Source organism: Lipotes vexillifer, unplaced genomic scaffold (genome assembly GCF_000442215.2).
Source record: "Lipotes vexillifer unplaced genomic scaffold, Lipotes_vexillifer_v1.1 scaffold196, whole genome shotgun sequence".
In the NCBI taxonomy this organism is placed as follows: domain Eukaryota; kingdom Metazoa; phylum Chordata; class Mammalia; order Artiodactyla; family Lipotidae; genus Lipotes; species Lipotes vexillifer.
In genome coordinates this window covers 865,466-886,851 of record NW_006775077.1, presented here as the reverse complement: position 1 = coordinate 886,851, position 21,386 = coordinate 865,466, and the positions used below count along the sequence as shown (strand labels likewise).

Here is a 21,386-nt window from a genome sequence, read left to right as displayed (position 1 = left end):
CCCCCGTCCTCGGCGTCTTCCTCCGGCTCCCCCGCCCGCCACCTTCCTCCCGCTCCCCCGCCCGCCACCTTCCTCCCGCTCCCCCGCCCGCCGCCCTCCCGGCCCGGCTGCCGCAGGTCGTGGGAGGCCTTTCTGACGAGAAGGCGCCGGCCCGGTGTGCGTCCCCGGGGGTGGCGGGCCCGGCCCGACCGCGAGCTGCCGCGGCCCCGGGGGGGCGCCCGCGGGGGGCTCGGGAGCGGGTCCCCCCGCGGTGACACGTGGGCCGAGACCGTGCGGGGCTCGTGTCCAGGTGCACCGTCTTCCGGGCCCGGGCTCGGTGGCCCAGCGTCACCCTCCACTGAGGCTCGGGACCCAGGCGGGCGGGCGCTCCGGATTTCGGAAGAGAAAGAGGTCGTGTCTGGAAAGGAAGGCCGTTGCGTCCGTTCCATTTTGCCGCTGCGGCGTTTGGGAAGAGAGGAGAGACTAGGTGTAAGCTTAGCGGCGTTGTCAGTGCTCTTACTGCAGTTGCTGAAGTTCACGGGCATGGGAGCCGGGCTGCAGCGCCCGCGAGTTTCCGCGGGAGAGGTGTCCCTGGAGAACAGTCCAGGTGTGCACGTTTGTAGTTGGCTAGTGGCTGCTAGAGTTCTCGTTAGTGGCTGATGGTGTCTGGAAGGAGGTCTTAAAGGCCTCGCTCCCTGATCGGGCCTTATTTTGGTCAGTGTTCATTTTTTTCTCGTTAATATGATTTATGCAAAAAATAACGTAAAGTGCAGTGTCCCGCAGTTCTTAGTCACTTGGAAAAGGCTTAGGGTAGACAAAGAATGTGAACTTTACATTGGAATACGGCTGCGACCTCTTCTGGCCCCAGTCTTTCCCGTCTGACCAAATGGCATCACCGTTCACCTGCTTTTTCAGGCCCCAAACTGAAAAATAATTCTTTCCCTTACTCCCCAAGGCGCTTCATAATTTTGTAGCTTCGCCCTCAGAGGCGTGTTTTCAGTCGGCCCTACGCCCTCCCTCTCCAGTGTGACTGCGAGGCGGGCCTCTGTGGGAGCCTTCTGACCGGTCTCTGCTGGTCTCCATCACCTGTCAGCCTGAGGCATGTCTTTCAAATGTAAATAAGGTGGCCACACCCTGATTAAACTATCCAGAGGATCCTTCATCCCTTTAACTTACAGTCCCACTCCTTGCAGGACCCTGACTGATCTGGCCTTCGTCTGACTCTCCTTTCTCTTTCCTTGCCCTCAGTCCTTTGTTCCTGGACGAGGCCACGTTTGTTTCTGCCCCAGGGCCTTTGCTGCTCCCTATTCTGAGAAGCCACCCCTTGCTCATTCTGGGCTTCAGCTTCCTGAGAGAGGCCTCCTTCCTCAGACCTTTCTGAAAGTTGCTTTCCCTGCCTTACATCAGTCATTCTCTACCACAGTGGTTCTCAGAGTTGGTTCATGGACCCCTGGGAGTTCTGGAGACAGTTTCAGGCATCTGCAAGGTCAATATTCTTGTAGTGATGCTAAGTCCGTTGGGCTTTTTCACTTGGTTAACAATTGCACTAATCATACACAGGCCATTAGGGGTGAAACTGCTGACTCTTTAGCAGGAGCCTTGGTGGCGACACCCAACCCTGTGAGGCAGCGCTATATTCATGTATTTCACTCGAAACAACGTATTGCAACAGAGAGAAAGCAGAAGCAGATATGAGCATCCACCTGTCTTCTGTTAAAGGAGACCTTGAAAAGATGTACAAAAGTGAAAACTCCTCTTACTGTTTTTTTGGAGAGTATGTTTTACACAAAAATGTGTATTTATGTTAACATGTAATAGATTTATTTTTCAGTGAATAAGCGTTTTGAAAGTTGCTCAGTTTTAATTTCTAATAGGGCAGTTGTCAATAGGTATAACCTATAGAAAGTTAAGGTCTTTGGGGTCCTCAGTGATGTTTGGGGTTCTGAAACCAAAAGGTTTGGGGACTGTTGCTCTAACAGTTTACGGTTTTAATTACGATTTTAATGTTTCTCATAATCTGAAATTATTTTGCTTGTTTTTCTGTGTCACTCATTATGAATTTTATTCTAAGAAAAACATGGAAGGTAGGAGGTGGGGATTTTTACACAACACCTATATTTCCCCTATATTTTTATAGGGGAAATGAGGCTCAGAGAGGTTAAGTGATATGGAAGGTCTACCCAGCTAGTAAGTGTCAGAGTTGGATTTGAATCTGCCTTTGAGTCCAAAGGGTCCATTGCATTGCTCTGCCCTCATAACTGTAAAGCCCTACATGTGGGTTAATTCATTTACTCAGCAAGCATTTTGAAGCACTTCTTGTCGTAGGTGGGCACCGTGCTAGGGGCTGAGGGTGCAGAGTTTAAGAAGAGAGACGAGGTCTCTGCCTTGGGTCTCAGGACAGTGTGTGTCCTCTGACGGCAGGAACACTGTTCATGGCAGCAGATAACAGTCACTGGTGGTCTAGGCTTCCCAAGGAAAATGATGTCAAAACTGAAACCTCCAGAAATGAGGAGGAGGAGGTCTGCTCAAAAACATTTTTTTTTTTTTAGTGCAACTTAGCAAAGTGATTGTTATACATATACATGTATTCTTTTCCAGATTCTTTTCCATTATAGGTTATTATAAGGTATCGAGTGGAGTTCCCTATTCCCTACTGCTATACAGTAGGTCCTTGTTGTTTATCTGTTTTATGTATAGTAGGTGTGAATATGTTAATCTCAAACCTCTAGTTTCTCCCTCCCCCCCACCCCCAGTCCCCTTCGGTAACCATAAGTTTGTTTTCTATGTGAGTCTATTTCTGTTTTGTAAATGAGTTCATTTGTATCATTTTTTTTTTTTTAGATTCTACATATAAATGATATCATGTGATATTTGTCTTTCTCTAACTTACTTCACTTAGTATGATAATGTCTTGGTCCATCCACGTTGCTGCAGATGGCATTCTTTCATTTTTTTTTTGTGGCTGAGTAATATTCCATTGTATATATGTACCACATCTTCTTTAGCCATTCCTCTTTTGATGGACATTTAGGTTGCTTCCATATCCTGGCTATTGTGAATAGAACTGCTCTGAAAATTGGGGTGAATGTATCTTTTCGAATTAGAGTTTCTCCGGATACATGCCCGGATGTGGGATTGCAGGATCATATAGCAACTCTGTTTTTAATTTTCTAAGGAATGTCTGTACTGTTCTTCACAGTGGCTATATCAATTTACATTCCCACCAACAGTGTAGGAGGGTTCCCTTTTCTCCACACCCTCTCCAGCATTTGTTATTTGTAGACTTTTTGATGATGGACGTTCTGACTGGTGTGAGGTGATACCTCATTGTAGTTTCGATTTGCATTTCTCTAATCATTAGCGATATTGAGCATCTTTTCATGTGCCTGTTGGCTATCTCTATGTCTTCTTTGGAGAAATGTCTATTTAGGTCTTCTGACCATTTTTTGATTGCGTTGTGTGTTTTTTTGATATTAAGCTGTATGAGCTGTTTGTATATTTTGGAGATTAATCCCCTGTCAGTAGCATAAAAACGTGTCTTAAAGTAATAATTAGCTTTAGGACATAAGTAAAGAAGTAAGTCTCATCTGTTACATAAATTGATGGGGGAGTGTTTGTTGAGCACTTGCCTTTGTGCCTGGCACTGTCCTGGGAATATAAAGATGAGTGAGATAGGATTTTTTTTATCATTGTTATTTTAGTTTACTCTTAGTAAGCCGTAATGTGATCTGGATGGAAACTACATTTTGGGATCTTGTATGGCTTCTGTTTTTCCAATAGAATGGTGCAACCCTTTTCTGCCTAGCTTGAACCTTTAGTTGGCCTCCTGCTAAGTTTCTGTTTTCTGTTGAAGGGATATTTGTTAATACTTCATTTCCAGAGAGCTGAGGCAGGCAGACCTTGAGCCAAACGAATAAACAATTCCGTTCTTGCTCAGATTACCAATTCCGGCCATTTTAGATTTTCTCCGATGAGTTCAGTAACTCTGTACTCTTCCTTCAAGGGGTGGAGGTTGCTAGCATAGCTAACAGAAGTAGAGCTTGAACTTCTTATAGGGCAGTAGGGGACGTGCTCTGAGGCTTTAAGAGGACTCTGCTTCCCTGGCCAAACTAGGTGTCATTGGTGGGTAACAGTTAAGGGGAGAGAGATTCTGCTTAAAATAATTACTTTCTATCAATATCAGGTATTGAAGGATGAAAAGATTTCTTCAGAAAGGAGCAACCTGTACTCTCCGTAATCGAACTTTTTAGGTAGACAGAAACTTGGAGTATTTAGTATTTTGAAGAAAGTGTGATTAGATAAGACACAAAATCGAAAGATTTTATGATCCTGGAATCAAGTAGTGAGTTAACATGGGTTCAAAATCTTGGTCTTTGACACAAACCTAGCCTTGGAAAACCATAGTAGACCTAATTCTTCATTAGATAGAGTCAATTCAGCAGTTCTAAAATGCTTAATGTATATCAGCGTTTTTACATCGTCTCCATACGCAAAGACAGTGCTCAAGGAATTAGCAATATTTTTCAAACTTCTTTTTTGTGGTAGAACTCTCTCACGTGAAATATCGCAGCAAGACCTCCGGTGGTGGTGGTCACCCTTGGAGCGCATTATGGAGTCATGTGGGGGGCTTTTAAAGCTCTCTCGATGACTGGGCCTCATCCAGTGACATCTGAGCCTATGGTGGGACCCGGGCATCACGGCTTTTAAAGCTCACAGGAGATTCCACTGTGTGGTCCAGGCTGAGGCCACTCTGCTGGGAAGGAGGGAGGGAGGGAGCTGGGGCTCCGAGGTGCCTTCCTCTAGCATTTCTCTCAGCGAACGTGAAACCTGTTGCTTTTCTGGGTTAAAATGAAAAATGTATGTAATCTAATAAACTGCAGGAACAGACTGTGCTCTCTTAATACCTCAATTCTTTAACTGAATTCAAAACCTCAGTTGTCTGTAGGTCAGACACTAATGCAAACTAGCGAGGCAGTTAAAGGTAGTAGGTGATAGCAGTTAATATCTGGCTCTGGGGTTTCGGAGAATTGGAGTTCCTGTTTTTTCCACAGGGGCCGGCTCCTACTTTGCTCCATTTAATTATTGCCACAGCTAATGATTTTTTTTCAGGAGAAGCCAGAAATATGTTTTTTGAAATCCCTTTATTATTGTATTTAGGTGACTAATTTAATTGATTAGAACATCTATGTAGAAAAGTGTGTAGATTTTAAGTGAAAAGCTTCATGAATTTTCACATGTAACCAAAACATTAGCAGTACCTTAAAAGTTCCCCTTGTTCTCTCTATTACCTGCTGACACCCACTGTCCTCTTTTGATACCGTAGATTAGGTTTAGCTGTTTTTGAACTAAATTGAGTTCATAGTATGTACCCTTTTCTTTCTGGCTTCATTCATTCAATATTTGTTTTTATGAGATTATCCTCCTTATTATATAGCAGAAATTTGTTCGTTTTTCATAGGTATATAGTATTCTGTTGTATGAACATACTATCATTTATCCTTTGTACTATAGATATTTGGGTTGTTTCCAGTTTTGGGTTATTACAAATAAGTGCTGCTAGGAACCTTTATGCATTTCTGGGTCATGGTGGGCAGTGGTGAGTGATTGTACCAGTTTACTCTCCCACCAGTAGGGGATTAACCTTCCATTTGCTCTTTAGTCTTTGCCTTATCACTCTCTTTGCACTTGGCATTGTCTGTCCTAATATTTTAGCCCTCCTGGTATGTGTAGTGTTATCTCATTTTGATTTTTAATTTGCAGTTCTTTGCTCATAAGGGTTTTATGTTTATTAAGCATTTGTTCTCTTTCGTGAAGCTCTTGTTTAAGTCTTTTCCCATTTTTCTACTGAGTTGGATGTTTGTTTGTCTTTAGTTAGTAGACTTTTTAGAGAAGTTTTTAGGCTTGCTCAGAGTTCAGCCGATAGTTTGGAGTTCCTGTATACTGTACTCCTTATTTTTCTCCTCACAGCCTCCCATTATTAATGTCTTGTTTTAGCAAATGAACCAATTTTGATTCATTATTATAAACAAAGTCTATAGTTTACATTAGGATTCACTGTCTTCATAGTTTTGCCTGCTCCAGAACGGCATATAGTTGGAATCATATAGTATGTAGCCTTTTCAGACTGGGTTTTACTAAGCAGTGTGCATTTTACATGTCTCCATGTCTCCTGATGGCTTGATATAACTCATTTCTTTTTATTGCTGAATAATATTCATTATATGGATGTACCACAGTATATTTGTTTACATTTTGAAGGACATCTTGGTTGCTTCCAGGTTTTGGTAATTATGAATAAAACTGGTGTATATATTCATGTGCAGGTTTTTGTGAGGGCATGAGATTTTAGCTCATTTGAGTAAATGCCAAGGAGCATGAATGCTAGATGAAACGGTGAGACTATAAACAGCTTTGTGAGAAATTGCCAGACTTCTCCACAGTGGCTGCACCCTTTTGTGTTCTCACAAGCAATGAATGGGAGTTTCTGTTGTTCTACATCCTTGTCAGCATTTGGTATTATTGATTATTCTAGACTTTTAGCCCTTCTAATCAGTATGTGTTATTGGGTATCTCATTGTTTTAGTTTGCATTTCCCTTATGACTTATGATCTTGAGCATCTTTTCATATGCTTGTCATCTATATATTTTTGGTGAAGCGTTAACATGTATTTTTATTATTGATCCATAGGAGTTCTTTATGTATACTGCACATGAGTTCTTTGTACTTTCATGTTCACTCTTTCAAGGATAATCTTTTCATGAAAGAAGTTTTTAACCTTAATGTTGTCCAATTTATCAGTCCTTTCCTTTATGTGTAGTACTTTTGGGACCTGTTTAAGTAATTTTTGACAATGATAATCATGAAGGCATTTTCCTATGTTTTCATCTAGAAGCTTTATTGTTTTACTTCTCACCTTTAGATTGATCCACCAACCGAAATTGATTTTTGTTTATGGTGGAAAGGTCAGGACTTTTTACATGTGGATGTCTAATGAATCTGCACTATTTATTGGAAAGATCATCCTTTGTTGTAAATCAGGTGACTGTGGAGGTGTAGAGTTGTTTTTGCATTCAGTTCTCTTCCATTGTTTTTTGGGTTCTGCCTATTCAATTTCTTATTGTCTTAATTACTTTCAGTCCAAGTTTTGGTATCGAGTAGTGTAAATGTAAGTCCTCTACTTTGGTTTTCATTTTCATGGTTATCCTGATAATTTTTGGTACTTCTCAGTTTCATCTAGATTTTTTTTTTTAATTTTTTTAATATGAGAGGTTTAAAAAAATGTTTATTCATTTAGGCTGTGCTGGGTCTTAGCTGTGGCATGTAAGATCTTTTAATTGCAGCATGTGGGCTTCTTAGCTGTGGCATGTGAACTCTTAGTTGCAGCATGCATGTGGGATCTAGTTCCCCAAGCAGCAATCGAACAAGGGCCCCCTGCGTTGGGAGTGTGGAGTCTTACCCACTGGACCACCTGGGAAGTCCCTCATCTAGATTTTAGAATCAGCTTGTCAGTTCCGTAATGATTAATGACACTGAGCATCTTTTCATGTACTTGTTGGCCATTTGTGTATCTTTGGAGAAATGTCTATTCAAATCCTTTGTTCATTTTTTAATTGGGTTGTTTGTTTTTTGTGGCTTTTGTAAGAATTCTTTATATATTCTGGTTACTAGGCCCTTATCAGATATATGACTTAGAAATATTTTATCCCATTCTGTAGCTTGTCTTTTTACTTTCTTGATAGCATCCTTTGATGCACAAAGGTTTTAAATTTTGATGAAGTCCAATTTATCTACTTTTTCTTTCGTGTCTTATTTAAGAAACCATCACACCTCCACAATCATTAAGCTTTTTCCTTTTGTCTTCTTCTGAGAGTTTTATATCTTTAGTTCTTAAATTGATGTCTTTGATCCATTTTGAGCTATTTTGTGTGTGTGGTATGGAGTGAGGTGGATGTCTTTGATCCACCTTCCTTCTTTTGCATGTGGATATCCGTTTGTCCAAGAACCATTCGTTGAAGAGACTGTTCTTTCAGTGAGTGGTCTTGGCCCCCTTTTTGAAAAGTCAGTTCGCGATGGCAGTATGGGTTTGTTTCTGGACCCTCAGTTCTATTCCACTGGTCTGTCTGTCCATCCGTGTGGTAGTACCTCATGCTAAATTTCAAGTATACGTTATACTAAGACATTTTAAAATAAACACATAGCCAGTAAAATTGTGAGTTCTTGTGCCGCCTCAAATCACCTCACAGACTGCTGGTGGTACACTTGTCACACTTAGAAAACACTATCTCTGCACATTTTTAGGAAATATGTAGTTGCTAATCATTGTGTAGCAAACCAAGGCCCTGATGCTCATTGTTGCATTTATTGAAAATGCTTGGCAGAAAGCCTTTAGCGGGTGGGGTAAGAAGACGTGGAGGGAAGTACATAGGTATCGGGCAGAATGGTGAAATACAGAGATAGCTGCCTTTATTGTATTAATTTTCTGAAAATTATTATTTAGGGGAATGTCCAGTCTTTCTGTCCCATGACGAAGACAAAGGTCTTAGTTTTAAGGAGATTATGCCTTAGTAAATGTTAAAGTTATTTATTGTAGACCTTAGCATGGTATATGTCAGCCCTTTATGCCTTTATCACTCGGGGACGTCCCTGGGGTGCCACGGAGCTTGGAGGGTAACAGACAATGCAGGGATTGCAGTAATGCTGGCTGGCCGGTATGGAACCCCGGTTTACCTTCTGGGGCAGGGGTAGCAGGCTTTGTCTGTAGCGCCAGATGGTAAATGTTTTAGACTTTGTGGGTCTTAAGGTCTCTACTGTAACTCTGAATTGATGTCGCAGCCCCAAAACTGCCACAGTAATACATAAACCAGTGAGCGTGGCTGAGTTCCATGAAACTCTGCTTACCAGAAAGGCTAGGCCCTAGTTAGTTGACCCCAATCTGGAAGAAAAAACAGGAATGAAAAGTAAAGTTGCATATTATAGCACTTTACTTTGGGGTGAACCTTCTATTGATATATAACATACAGAGAAGAATAGAAATTATGTTCAGTTCAGTGAATTTTCAGAGCAAGAACTTTCTCATATAATCAGCACCCAGATTATATGCGTTATATTAATAATTCATATAATTATTTATATAATTTCTTAGGTTAAGAAATGGGGCGTTACCAGCACCCTAGAAACCCCCATGATGCTCCGTCCAATCAGTACCCTCGTAAGACTAACCCCTGTCCTGATATCTCACAGCCTAGATTAGTTTTGCCCATTTCACTTCAGTTTTACCTAAAACTCAGCTGTGCTAAAACCTGAATGCTGACAAATGTGGGAGGAGCAGTAGAAAATGGGAGAAAAGAAAGTAGAAAGGAATTTTTAAAAAAGTAGAAATGAGGGGAAAGAATGGTGGAGATTAGGCAAGGTGGTACCGATTTGAAGTAGGCGGGTAACTGTCAGACTTCCCAGACGCCTGCTTGGTGACTTCAGAGAGCACTGTGGTGTCAGGGTGACAGAGTGAGAGCAGGTGGTTGATGGTTAAAGATCTGGGTTCTTGGAGGAATGTAGGGAATGATGGAAAGAGGGAAGTGAGGCTAGTGCCTGTTGAGGGCAGAGGATGGGGAGAGCAACTCTATTTTGGAAAGATTTTTATTCAAAACAAAATAAAAACAGGTTAAAAGTTTGGGGTTTAGTTACTTTAGAAATTGAAAGTGCCTCATCAGGATTTATGGGTAGCTGAGATCTTAAATGCACAGTGCTTAAGAGTTTCAGTCGAGAGATGCGAATTTGAGTTAAATCCCTGAATGCTATAAATGCAGTAGGTTTTGCTGGAACTTGGTGTCACATCGTAGGTATTTTGCGTGGAAGAGATCCACCTAGGTTCTTCCAGTTGGGGACGTGGACGACCTTTGCCATGCAGGTAAGCTGGCTGGTCTGATGTGCTGGGCCCATTCTGGGGAGAGCAGTTTGAAAGCCAGCTCATCTTGTCCCTGGCGTTACATGCCAGGCCTGCCTGTGGGTAGTTACCATAGGAGAGCGTGGTCTGGAGTGATGGGTAGGGTATTGAGTAGCAAGGACGAGCATTAAAGAGGTGGCCATGCTCCGAGACGGTTGATAGGCTTTTGTCCCCATAACACCAGGAAGCGTCATCTTGTTTAATCTGCACAACTCTGTGATAGGCTTTATCATTTTGGGGTGGTAGAGACACAACTATTATTATATACTGTTTAGAATCTCCACATAAGGAGTTAAACTGATTTTGAAACTGGTCTTCAAGTTTTTCTCAGGGAAGCAAAGGTGCTCAATTTCTGATCTTCGTGAACCGGTTTTTGTTTAATTCTGATAGTGAAGTGGAGTTCTTGGTGGCAGGAAGGGTGAGCAGTTGAGGAGAGCGGTGGCCCGGTCTGTGTGTGAGGCGACGTGTGTGTGAGGGGACGTGTGTATGGGGACAGTCTGGATCCTGCCTGGGGTCCTGCCTCCGGAGGTTTCCTTGCACCAGTGAGATCTCATGACGACTCCTCCCCGGTCCTCTCAGAGGGCAGAAGCACGTAGGTGAAAAGTACTGTTCTGGATGAGCTCTTAGATTTGAGCACTGCCAGATGCAGGTGGCTCTGTGCTTATTCCCATTCTGTCTGGGGAACCAGTAGGAATATGTGCGGCCCAACGTCTCATGTGAAGTTCTAGCTGCCTCTTAAAAATGCAGCCGTACTCAAGAGGACTGATGTGAATTGATCACACCTTAACCTAGATCCCTAACCCCTTAGAAATCCGGGGGCCCTGTGGCTGCAGAGACCGCTCACCCCCAACAGTGGACACGTGCACACGTGTGTATGTTGGCGTGTAGTTTTCTTGGAGTTGGTGAATCTCCTGAAGCCCATCCTAAGGATACGTGAATTTCATAGACCTCTTTCTGAACAAGTACCCTGGGGACCAGACATGTGAATGAACTTGAAGAGCTGGTGCCTAATTGGGGTTGTTTTGAGGCCTAGGACTCTCTCAGAAAGGGCCAACTCTGAGAAGAAAGCAAGCCGAGTGTGGGGTTAGCACCCCCCAGCCCTGGAGAAAGGCTTTGCTCTCTCAGTGCCGAGAGAAACAGCCGCGAAGCAAAGTGAAAGTCTAGAGATGCTGTGGACTTTAAAATTAGACTCAACGTGGAAACTAAAACATGTTTTGTTTTTTTCCTCCCCAGTTACACTGTAATTTGAATTGTTGTTTTAAGTTTGTCTTTGGACCAAATTAATATTATGTTATCAACAGCGGGAAGGGACCTACTGAAAAAGTCATTTAATTACATTTGGAGCTTTGTTAAAGAGCGAAGTCTTGCTGCTTAGGATAAAACTATTTTCTAGAAAAGTCTTAATTCATAAGCAAAATGACATCATTTTTCAGTTTTAAATGTACAATTTTTTATCTCGGGTTTATCTATCAATTTCAGTTAATTAAATTAATTCTCATTTTTAGATAACATATTAAGTAGTTTCAACATAGAGACTATGAAAATTGTTTCATTCTGCATCCTGAAATAGCATTTTAATTTTGCGTTTTAGAAATTAAGTTGAGGGGCTCTTATTGTATTCAGGCTTTAGGTTAAAACACTACTGAGTTCTTAACACACAGTTGTCAACAGATATTTTACTTGTGCCTTTAGTGTTTCTTCCCATAGTACAGACTTTTCAAAAGGGAATAATATATCAATTAATGTGGTCCCAGCAATCATTTTATTTGGGCCTGGGGAGTCATACAACATTTTGTTATTAGTTTGGTGTAGAGATTTTGAATGTATGGGCTTTGAATATGGATAGAGTTAAGAATAAATAGAGTAAAAATTATGTATATCTTTCCCTTAGTAGATCCACTTTGTTTCTGAATGAAGTTACAGTCTTTTGAATTACATCAGTATTTCTCAAAACTGGAATCGCTTTACTGGAGGATCTGCCAGGAGGATTTTTTGGAGCTCTTCTCGGCTTTCTCCATCCCCTTCTGCTCTGTCTCCAGCATGGTTTCACCCCACCTCCCATCATTGGAATTTCACAGCTCTTGCTTTTAAGCAGATTCTGATGTAGACCAGGAGGACTGTTGGCCAAACAGGGGACTGCAGGCCATTTGCTCAGAACAGGCATGTAAAGGTCTAGAGAAAATGCTGGAATGTTGTGTTCACCACATGGACGTTTTGAGAAATAGAAGACATTCCTGAGCTTTACTGAGTCTTAAAATTAGCCCCTCACCCTACTTCCAAATATCTAATATTTTGGGGTCAAGTTGGATACAAAGACTTGTACGTGACATATTTCTGTCTTTGTCTAGTTAATATGGATTGTATATTTGTGCCGAAATTATAAGACTTAGAGTATTATTTTCAAGAATTGAAGACATTTAGGACATCTTTATTTTATGACGTTCTTGGTATTATTGCATATTTGTTCTTGTTTGAAAATACTTTTAAGTTTATAGCCATTTACCTAAATGTAAGCACACTGTACACTACAAAGCACACTGTAAAACCTGAGGATTGTTCAAAGCACTGCAATTCTTTACCTTCCTAAAACCATAACTATGTGAGAGAACAAAAGTTTTTGCTTTTTTGACTTTATCTTGCTTTGCAGCAGTTTTCAGAGGTAGATTGAATTAGTGAATCAGCTTTTATATTTCTACTAGAGTTTTGTTTACTGAGTGATTAAAGAAACTGGGTTATTGATGACCGCTCAAAGTGACTTAGAGGAGAAGTGCCTCTGTGATTTGTTGTGACTTAGAAATAGTATTGAGCAGGCAGGCAAGGTTAAGAAACACGGTGGCTTTTGTGTGTCGCTGAGTGGGTATTAAGCCTCAGGAGTTTAGTTTCAGGTTTCTGACAATCCTGTTCACAGGTGTTAGAATCCTGTAGTCCCATGTCTCAGTCATCTCAACATTTCTCATTTCTAACTTAAAAACATGTCCATTAAAAAAATTTAAGGTACCATTCATTTCATCTGAAATCTCTCATAAATCTGACATAATTTGGTTTCGAAACAATAACCAAATAATTTAGTTTCATTTATATGCTGAGAATAACAACTGGTATTTATTGTTTATACTTATGCAATTTTATAGATGGAGTTTTGACATTGAATGCGGAGAACACTAATTATGCCTGTCAAGTTCCGAGCTTCCATAAATGTGAAATCTGTCTGCTATCTTTTCCAAAAGAGTCCCAGTTTCAACGCCACATGAGGGATCACGAGCGAAATGACAAGGTATGTATATTAAAAAGGGATGTCAGAAATGTGAGCGTTGAAACTGGAGGAACTGTGAAAATCAACATGCAAACATTTTTCTTATTCCTAAATTGTGGAACATTCCATATTATGTAGATAAATATTTTGATGTATTGTTTTTAGTTGTAGTTGTATTTCTACCCATCATTAGATAATGAGAGAAAGTGAGAGCTAGTCTGGTGAATCTAATGAAGTTATTTATGAGTGGACAAAGAAATAATCTTAAAATATGACTTTCTTCAGTAGTTTCAATTTCCCTTATCTTTTTTTTTTTTTTTTTTTTTGTTTTGCGGTACGCGGGCCTCTTACTGCTGTGGCCTCTCCCGCTGCGGAGCACAGGCTCCGGACACGCAGGCTCAGCGGCCATGGCTCATGGGCCCAGCCGCTCCGCGGCATGTGGGATCTTCCTGGACCGGGGCACGAACCCGTGTCCCCTGCATCGGCAGGCGGACTCTCAACCACTGCGCCACCAGGGAAGCCCCAATTTCCCTTATCTTGATGTGTTTTTCTCCAGCAGGGAGTGTTACCTTTAAGTGGTCTTGCCTTTTAAGAAGTTACTTGAGATGTTTTAGATCTTATTTCCGCAGGGAGCAGCGCTCTCTTGAATAGGGATTTGAACTCTCTTGCAAGTGTGCCCCTTGTGGGGTATGTCAGGCGTGTTAGTGTGCTAATGGAACGAGCTGCCTGAGAGTTGGAAAGTGGCAGTTAAAACTACAGTGAAAAGAGTGATTGCCGACTTTTCTCTAGGTTAGGAGGATGTAAGCTAGTGAGCCATCTGAGACCAGAAAAACACCAGGGATCTCTTTTCTGGAGGACGGGATCTGACCAACTCCAGCCTTACTTTCGGCATGAATGATGCTGCTGTAACTATGATAATGTGGTACTGACACCAGTACCCGCTGGCGTTACTCTCCCAAGCTGAAAAATCTGAAAATACTGACCCATTAGGGTCTTGATATTTACAAGAGAAATACCAGTGATTACTTTATCTTTCTACTAGTAAGTGGCAGAATACCTTCCATTTCGGGGATATTTTAGATGGGGATAAGCAACTCTGTTAAAATCTAGTGAAAGTTTTCACAATTACTGAGTTTACTTGAAGTGATTTTGTTTACAGCAGTGGAGTTGTCATAAAAGAAGGGAAAAAATCCCACCCAGTGAGTTGAAGTGTCTCACTTTTATTTTCATAGCGGCTACATTCTGATACATTTATATGCAGCATTTCTTATTAGAAATATTTTCTATATAGATGTGGTGTCTCCTTATACTCCTTTGAGAAATTCTGTAAGGAGCTTTACTGTGTCCGTTTTGGATTTATTGACTTCAGGTCCAGAAAGACTTCAGAAGTTCCTTAGAAAGCTTATCTGTGGATTATGGTGCTTGTTAATATTTGAATGACATTTATTGTGGAAGGATTGTGTTTCAGTGGCTTCTCGACTTTTTTCTCCACCTAGCCACATCGATGTGACCAGTGCCCCCAAACCTTTAATGTTGAGTTCAACTTGACACTTCACAAATGTACCCACAATGGGGAGGATCCTACCTGTCCTGTGTGTAACAAGAAATTCTCCAGAGTGGCTAGTCTCAAAGCACATGTTATGCTGCATGAAAAGGAAGAGGTAATTATTTCAGCCTATACTTTGTTCACTGATTTTTAAAATGCATCTGATCCTTAGTCAGGAGGATGTTAGGGTTAAACTAGTTTTAAAAAGCCTTTCGTATAGGTTTCAAGGAGTCAGTTATCATTAAATTTGCCTTGGCTAGTCTCCAGGTCACTGGTAAAGTGTTTATTTCGGGGTCATGTCAGCACCTTGGGACAGAGACATTTTAGTGTGTAGTATATTGGGGGGATCAAAGTATGTCCACAGTGGCTGGCAGAGGTGCCCCCCACTCTTTTTTTCTTAATAAAAATTAACTTTTTTAGGATTCTGGGTGGACAAAAGTAAATTTTCTGCCTCTGAAGATGGTAGAATCTCCTTGCTTGGCTCCTGGATCCCCTGACACGTGGGAATTTGGGAGAAGAGAGGAAATTCATGATGACCCAAAGCAGTTTATGTACCACAGTGAATAGTCCTGAAAGGGCCACAGGCCCAGTCTTGGGACAGAGTGAAGGATGACAGGGACGTGCCGCTGGTGTGCACCAGAGAGGCCTGCCTGCTCCTGGGATGGGCGGGCTCACTGTGATCTATACACGGCTGTTGCTTAAAGTATTACCCCGCATTGTTACCATAGAAAGCTAGGGAAATGCAAATGTAAAAAGCAGTCACCCAGGGATAATTACAGATAACTATTTGGTATAGTTTTTCCTCCAGAGACAGAAAAACGTACAGCGTTTAAATTGCATATATAAAATTTGCATCCTGAAAATTGAGTTTATTATACTTTGTATATCGGTTTGTGCCCTCTTTTTATGTCTTTAAGTTTTTATATAAAATAATTTATTTTTATCTTTTAAAATCTTATTGTATAAGTAATACATGTTTATTTTGGAAAAAGTTAGAAACTAAAGATTAACAAAAGTAACATAAAAGTACCAGTAATCACACCAGTGGGAGAGAACGCATATGCAGCTGACCTTTGAACAACGCGGGTCTGAACTGTGCGGGTCCACTTAAACGTGGAGTTTTTCAGTCAGTATGTATGACAGTACTACATGGTGCGGAGTTGGCTGACTCCAAGGGTGGGGAGCCGTGGACGTGGAGGGCCACCCTGAAGTTATGCTCGGATTTTCAACTGCACGGGGGTCGGCGCTCCAGACCCTTGTGTTGTTCAAGGGTCAGCTGTGTAGTCTTTCAGGCTTTTTTTTTTTTTTTTTGGCTAGAAATATACTTTCCATAATAGTTTATATACTTAAGGATAGTTTTTTTAGTGCAAAAACATACTGTTCTGTAACCCACCCTTTTCCTTTAATACGTTGTGAATACATCTTTTCCTCTTTCACCTACTGAGTCATGAGTGTTTTCCCCATGTCACTATGTTAAATTGCTTCTGGATATAGCATCATGATATTTTTACCATTTCCTTTATTATTTAACCTTTAAGTTGTTTATACTTTTTCAGTATTATAAATAATACATCTTTGCATGTATCTTTAATTGTTTCATTAGGATAGATTCCTAGAGTTGGATTTACTGAATTAACAAGGCTTTTTTCAAGTTCTTTATAGAATGCCACGTTATGTTTTCGAGAGCGCATGCTGCTTTATACCTTCTCCTGCAGACTGTAGGCCTGCCTGTCTCACTCAGCTGTAGCGCTGTCCAGAAATGGCCATTGTTTTCGTTTTAAAAGGCAGAAAGTGTTTAATTTTGGAATAAGTTCACACAGTGAGACTCAGCAGAGAAAGGGTTAGAGAATGAGACTTAAGTCTCCATCAGGCCCGACTTTCAGTTCTCCTTCCAGGAGCTGCCTGCACAGCAGTCTCTTCTGCATCCTCCCAGGGGCTTTCAGTACGCGTACACATCTCTGCATTCCCGGTAATACCACCCAGTAGCAGTATTCTGTGCTTTTTCTTCATTTGACTCTATCTTAGGTATTGTTGCAGCAGTCGCATGGTGTTACATTGTATGCATTGTGTACACCTGTGTCATAATCAACAGTGTAGGTTGTTTCTGCCCTTTGTGTGTAGCTGCAGTGAGCAGTCTATTCATTGACAGGTTCTGGCCCTTATGATTTGCTTAGAAATGCTTCCCAAGTGTACAGTCACTATTGTGTAAAATCCCACCGTGTCTTCTAATGCAGGTCCACAAGGTGTAGGGCGCACCTGTATTTCAGAAATCCTGAGTTCACACTCATTCCTCCAACCCCAGCCCCTCTGCACAGGGCGCCCACCTGCCCCCCAGTTCCTGGTTGTGTGTCCCTTCCTCCACGGCGGGGCGGGGCTCCCAGCAGTGCACACGCCCCTCCCCTCGTGTGCTCGGCGGTCCTGTGTTAACACTGGAAGTCGTTTCACAGTTGCTTGGCCCAAACCACTGTACATGAAGTGCGTTTCGGATTTGAGGTCAGTACAGGGTTGTTGCATTCGTTTGCTTTCTCTTTTAGGCCCCCTTCCCATTCTTACAGTCTGATCTGCGGCCCTCAGTTCACTGCCCTCAATTAGGGTCGGGCTCGTAAGACCAGAGATAGCCCCATGCAGGCAGAGTAGGGATTGAGGGCTGGGGAGGTACTCTTTGAACATTAGGGTAGTAAGTAGTAGCCGTCAGAAAGATACAAACAAGGGGCACTCAGGAGACTGGCTCCTTTCTGTAAACCCGCCCCATTCCTGGGACCACGTTCTTGGTTTTCAGTTTGACTTTGCTGTGTTTCTCTTTGTAATGATAACACAATTATTTTACTTTTCTGGTTTATTATTAATGTGGACTTTAGAAATTTGCCTAATTAAAAATTAATTGGTATTTTAATTTTGATTGCATTAAATTTTTAGATTGTTAAAGGAGAGAATTGAACATGTTTAAAATATTGAATCTTTATTGTCAAAACATTCAGTAATGTTTTGTTCAGATGGGTTCAGCACATTATTTAAATTTGTTCTTAAATGTTGTAATATTCTTTTAAAATATCATTTAACGGCTCTTTCAAATATGTATTATTTGTTATCTGTCTATAGGAAAGCAGTGCATTTTTGTATATTAGTTTTGTAGCCTGCTGTTCTACCAGATTCTCTGAGTTTTCAGGTGTACAACCTCATCTACAAGTAATAATTAGGTGATGAGATTTTTGGTTTTGTTTTGTTTTCACCTAGTACATGGGGGGTTTTAAAGTAAACCAGATCTCACCCCTCGAATTTTCGAACAATTTTGAAATAGTTGCAGGCATCATGTTACTACTGCACCTCTAAATACTTCAGTTGTATCCCCTAAAAACAAAGACACTTTTCCTCATTATCACAGAACAGTTACCACACTCAAGAATTTATTGCTCTAATAATCCATCTTCAGACGTCTCCATCGGGAGGGGCAAGGACTGACTTCCTATGAGAGTAGGTGGAGAAGGGAGTTGTGAGCAGAAGAGATACTTGTGCCTTTGACCCTAGAAGAAAAGCGCGAGGACAGGTTCAGGTGGACAGGGGACGCAGGTGTGACAGTGGGAGTCCAGGCCCTTCCTGCTGGCTTAGGGCAGCTTTCCCTTTCTCGGTCTGCAGCTTCCTTAGTCTCTGTGTCTCAGCAAGTTTTCCACTGAGCCAAACACTACGAGTTCTTTTTCTGAAGTCGTTAAATCTAAGAGGTCCAATAAGTATCTACGTCTTAAGTAACTTAGTAGCCATTTGAAAAACTACCGTATGTAAATTGGGTACTTTGTAGCTTTTTAAACCCTGCAATTTCCTGTTTCACATGGATTTTCACTCATTCCCTGCTTTTTAACCACAGCAACTACTGAAAGCCAGCTTCACAGTGTTACGATGTCATTGAAACTGAACGGTATTGAGCCAGTCGTCCGTGGGATGTGGGACGGTTGTCGAGGGTCATGTGTCTTCCCTTGAGGGCGTCTGCTGTCCCTTGGCCCCTGCGAGTCTGTCATGGTCACTGCCACCTCCCTCTCGGGCTGGATTGGGGCTACAGAGCCTCATTTTTCTCTGTGAAATGGAGATGTTGCCTTGTCTTCACAGAAGAATGAGGTGGTGGAGAGAGGCATGGGTGCGGGAAGCCTGCTTTTGGGAAGTGGGAGCAGAGCCTGACCAGGGACAGATACGTGGGTTGTGTTACACGTAATACAGGGGTTGTGGCTGCAAACGGATCTGTGTGTGTTGGGTGGGAGGGGAGCATGTGGCTTCTTCACGGTGCCCTTCAGCCCGGCAGGGGGTCAGATGGTTGTTTGCATCAAGGTTCCGGTTTACGAAGCGTGTGTGACGGGATAGCGAATGAGTCAGGTGTTGGCAGAGGGTTGAAACGATGTAACATGCGGTCTAGGCCGCATCAGCAAGGGGGTGAAGCCTTGGTGTGTGTGTGTGTGTGTGTGTGTGTGTGTGTGTGTGTGTGTGTGTGTGTGTGTGTGTGTGCGCGCGCGCGCGCGTCAATCCTCTAGGGGGCTCATGGCGGCGGGTGGGGTGGGGGGAGATGATTGAAGCGGTTCCACCTGTCCCGGTGCCCTGGGTGGACCCAGCCCTGGGGGTGATGGCATAGGGCGGGTGTGCCCCTGAGCCGGGGCCCCGCACCTCTGCCAGCCGCACACCACCACCGATGGAGGCCAGCGAAACTGTTGTGCTCCATCCTAATGCTTCTTCAGATACACCTTTAAAATTTTTCTCTATCTCCTCCATGACTGGAAAGAGAAATAACGGTGATTCATCATTTCCAGACACTCTTAGGTTTTTATACATTATTTTCAAAACCTTCCCTTCATTCTATTTTCTCTTCCACACCCTTTGTCCAGATTCTTTTCCAGACTGTCCCCCAAGTGGAGCTCACAGTCTCTGATGTCTGCTTTTACCCCGTTTCCTTGTGTCGGTTTCTCGTTGCTGTGACGTCGTCTCCTGAGGTGGCAGCCCCGTCATGTGCAGCAGCTGTGATGGCAGCTTGTGCAGCCTGGTCTCATCTGAATCCCTGCTGCGTTGGTGAAGCTCCAGCTGTCTTTGTCTTTCACTGTTGTAGGAGCGTAAACAGTTCATAGTTTCTGACTCCAGATTTTTTTTTTTTTCCAAAAGGCCTTTGAGGAACGTAAACGGTTCATAGTTTCTGACGCCCAATTATTTTTCCCCAAAAGGCCTTTGAGAAGCGTGTATTTTCTGAAACCAGTTGACTTTCATTTCTGTTACTACTAACCTGTCTTCTGTTTTCTCTCTTGGAATATAACAGATTCTCTCTTAGATCAGTAAATAATCACAGGAGAGGAAAAGGGTTGGAATAGTCAGAAGAGAGGCTTTTGTGTAACTGTGGTTTGAAGCTGGGAATGGAGACTGTGAAAATGCTTTATCTTCTTGCCCTTGCGCCACTGTGCTGCCAGGGAGAAGGCTCTGGAAGTTGAGAAGTGATATTCAGTAACTTGACCTTAGTAACCCCATGCTGAACAGGAATTCAGGACTAGCGGTTTCACATGAGCAGAACAACGACAACAAAAAAGGTTTGCAGTGCTTATTTCTGATGGGAAAATGTGTTGGCAATATGTAAAAACTCGGGTGCTCTTTTAAAAAAAAAGGGTTGCGTTCGGGTGCAGGTTCGGAGTTTTCCTCTCTCACCTAACAGTCTGGTGTCGTACAGTACAGAGCTGGTGGTGTGGCCGAGGTAGTCCGGGACCCCACGTGCTCTGCTCTCTGTGAGTGTTTCTTGTACCACGTGGCTTACAGCGGAGGGAGGGAGGGAGGTGTCGCGTCTGCTGTGGGAAGGCCAGATCCAGAGGCAGGCGGAGCATCAGCCTGCTGCCATCCCGTCGAGCGGAAGGGGCACGGTTGCCACACAGGGTGGTTAGTGTTAGGAAGGTCGGCACACAGCCATGTGCTCGGCTAAGAAACCCATTGTTGTATAGAAGAAGAATAGATACTGGAACATGATTTTCAGTCTTTTCCACGTATGTTAAATAATGCATTTTAGCCACCTTTGCCTATTTTGTATGTTTTCATTTTTTAGTTAATTGATTTGAATGTGGTATATTAGTATCGACTACAGGAACAATTCCTTACCTTTAGTTGCACTTAAAATTAACCGATAAGAACCGATAAAAATTAACCGATAAGAATAACAGCTAAGATGAAGGAGACCCTTTGTGCCCCTCTTACAACTGAAAATACATAGAGGTCATCACACAGCCGAGAGATCTGGAGGCTCCTGAGGGTGGGAACAAGGAGGCAGGCCGCTGAGGGCTTTCAGGACTTGAGGAACGTGTGGCAGTGAGTCCCCTGAGCTGCTTTTTTGCCTGCTGTACACCTGGACAGGGTGCTGGAAGAGCCTGTAGCCTTCTGCCAGCAGGCGTAGATGAAAACACGCCAGAAGATTGGTTGCCAACAGCCCAAACTGGGAAGAGGGTGGTCTCACAAGAGAAAACCTTGTTGGCACTGCCAACCCTATCCCAGCCAAATACCCACTGAAGAGCTCAGCGGGGCTGGAAGGAGAGCGATCGTCTACGCCAGCCTGCTCCCCTGCAAGCAGATGGCCCTCTGCTCCCCTGACCCCCGGAATTCAGTAGGGAGCTAATCTTGCGTCTGTCTCCTGGCGGAAGGAGGTGGCACCCAGATCGCGCCCCCC

General features: G+C 42.7%; 1 protein-coding gene across 1 annotated transcript in view; it reads left to right on the top strand.

Annotated features, from left to right (window-relative positions):
* ZNF236 (zinc finger protein 236) overlaps positions 1-21,386 on the top strand; it is a 93,513-nt gene that overhangs the window by 426 nt on the left and 71,701 nt on the right. Inside the window, exons 2-4 of the mRNA XM_007449674.1 lie at positions 505-586; positions 13,052-13,194; positions 14,670-14,834. Of these exons, the coding sequence (XP_007449736.1) occupies positions 505-586; positions 13,052-13,194; positions 14,670-14,834 (390 nt within the window). The remainder of the gene's footprint in view (positions 1-504; positions 587-13,051; positions 13,195-14,669; positions 14,835-21,386) is intronic.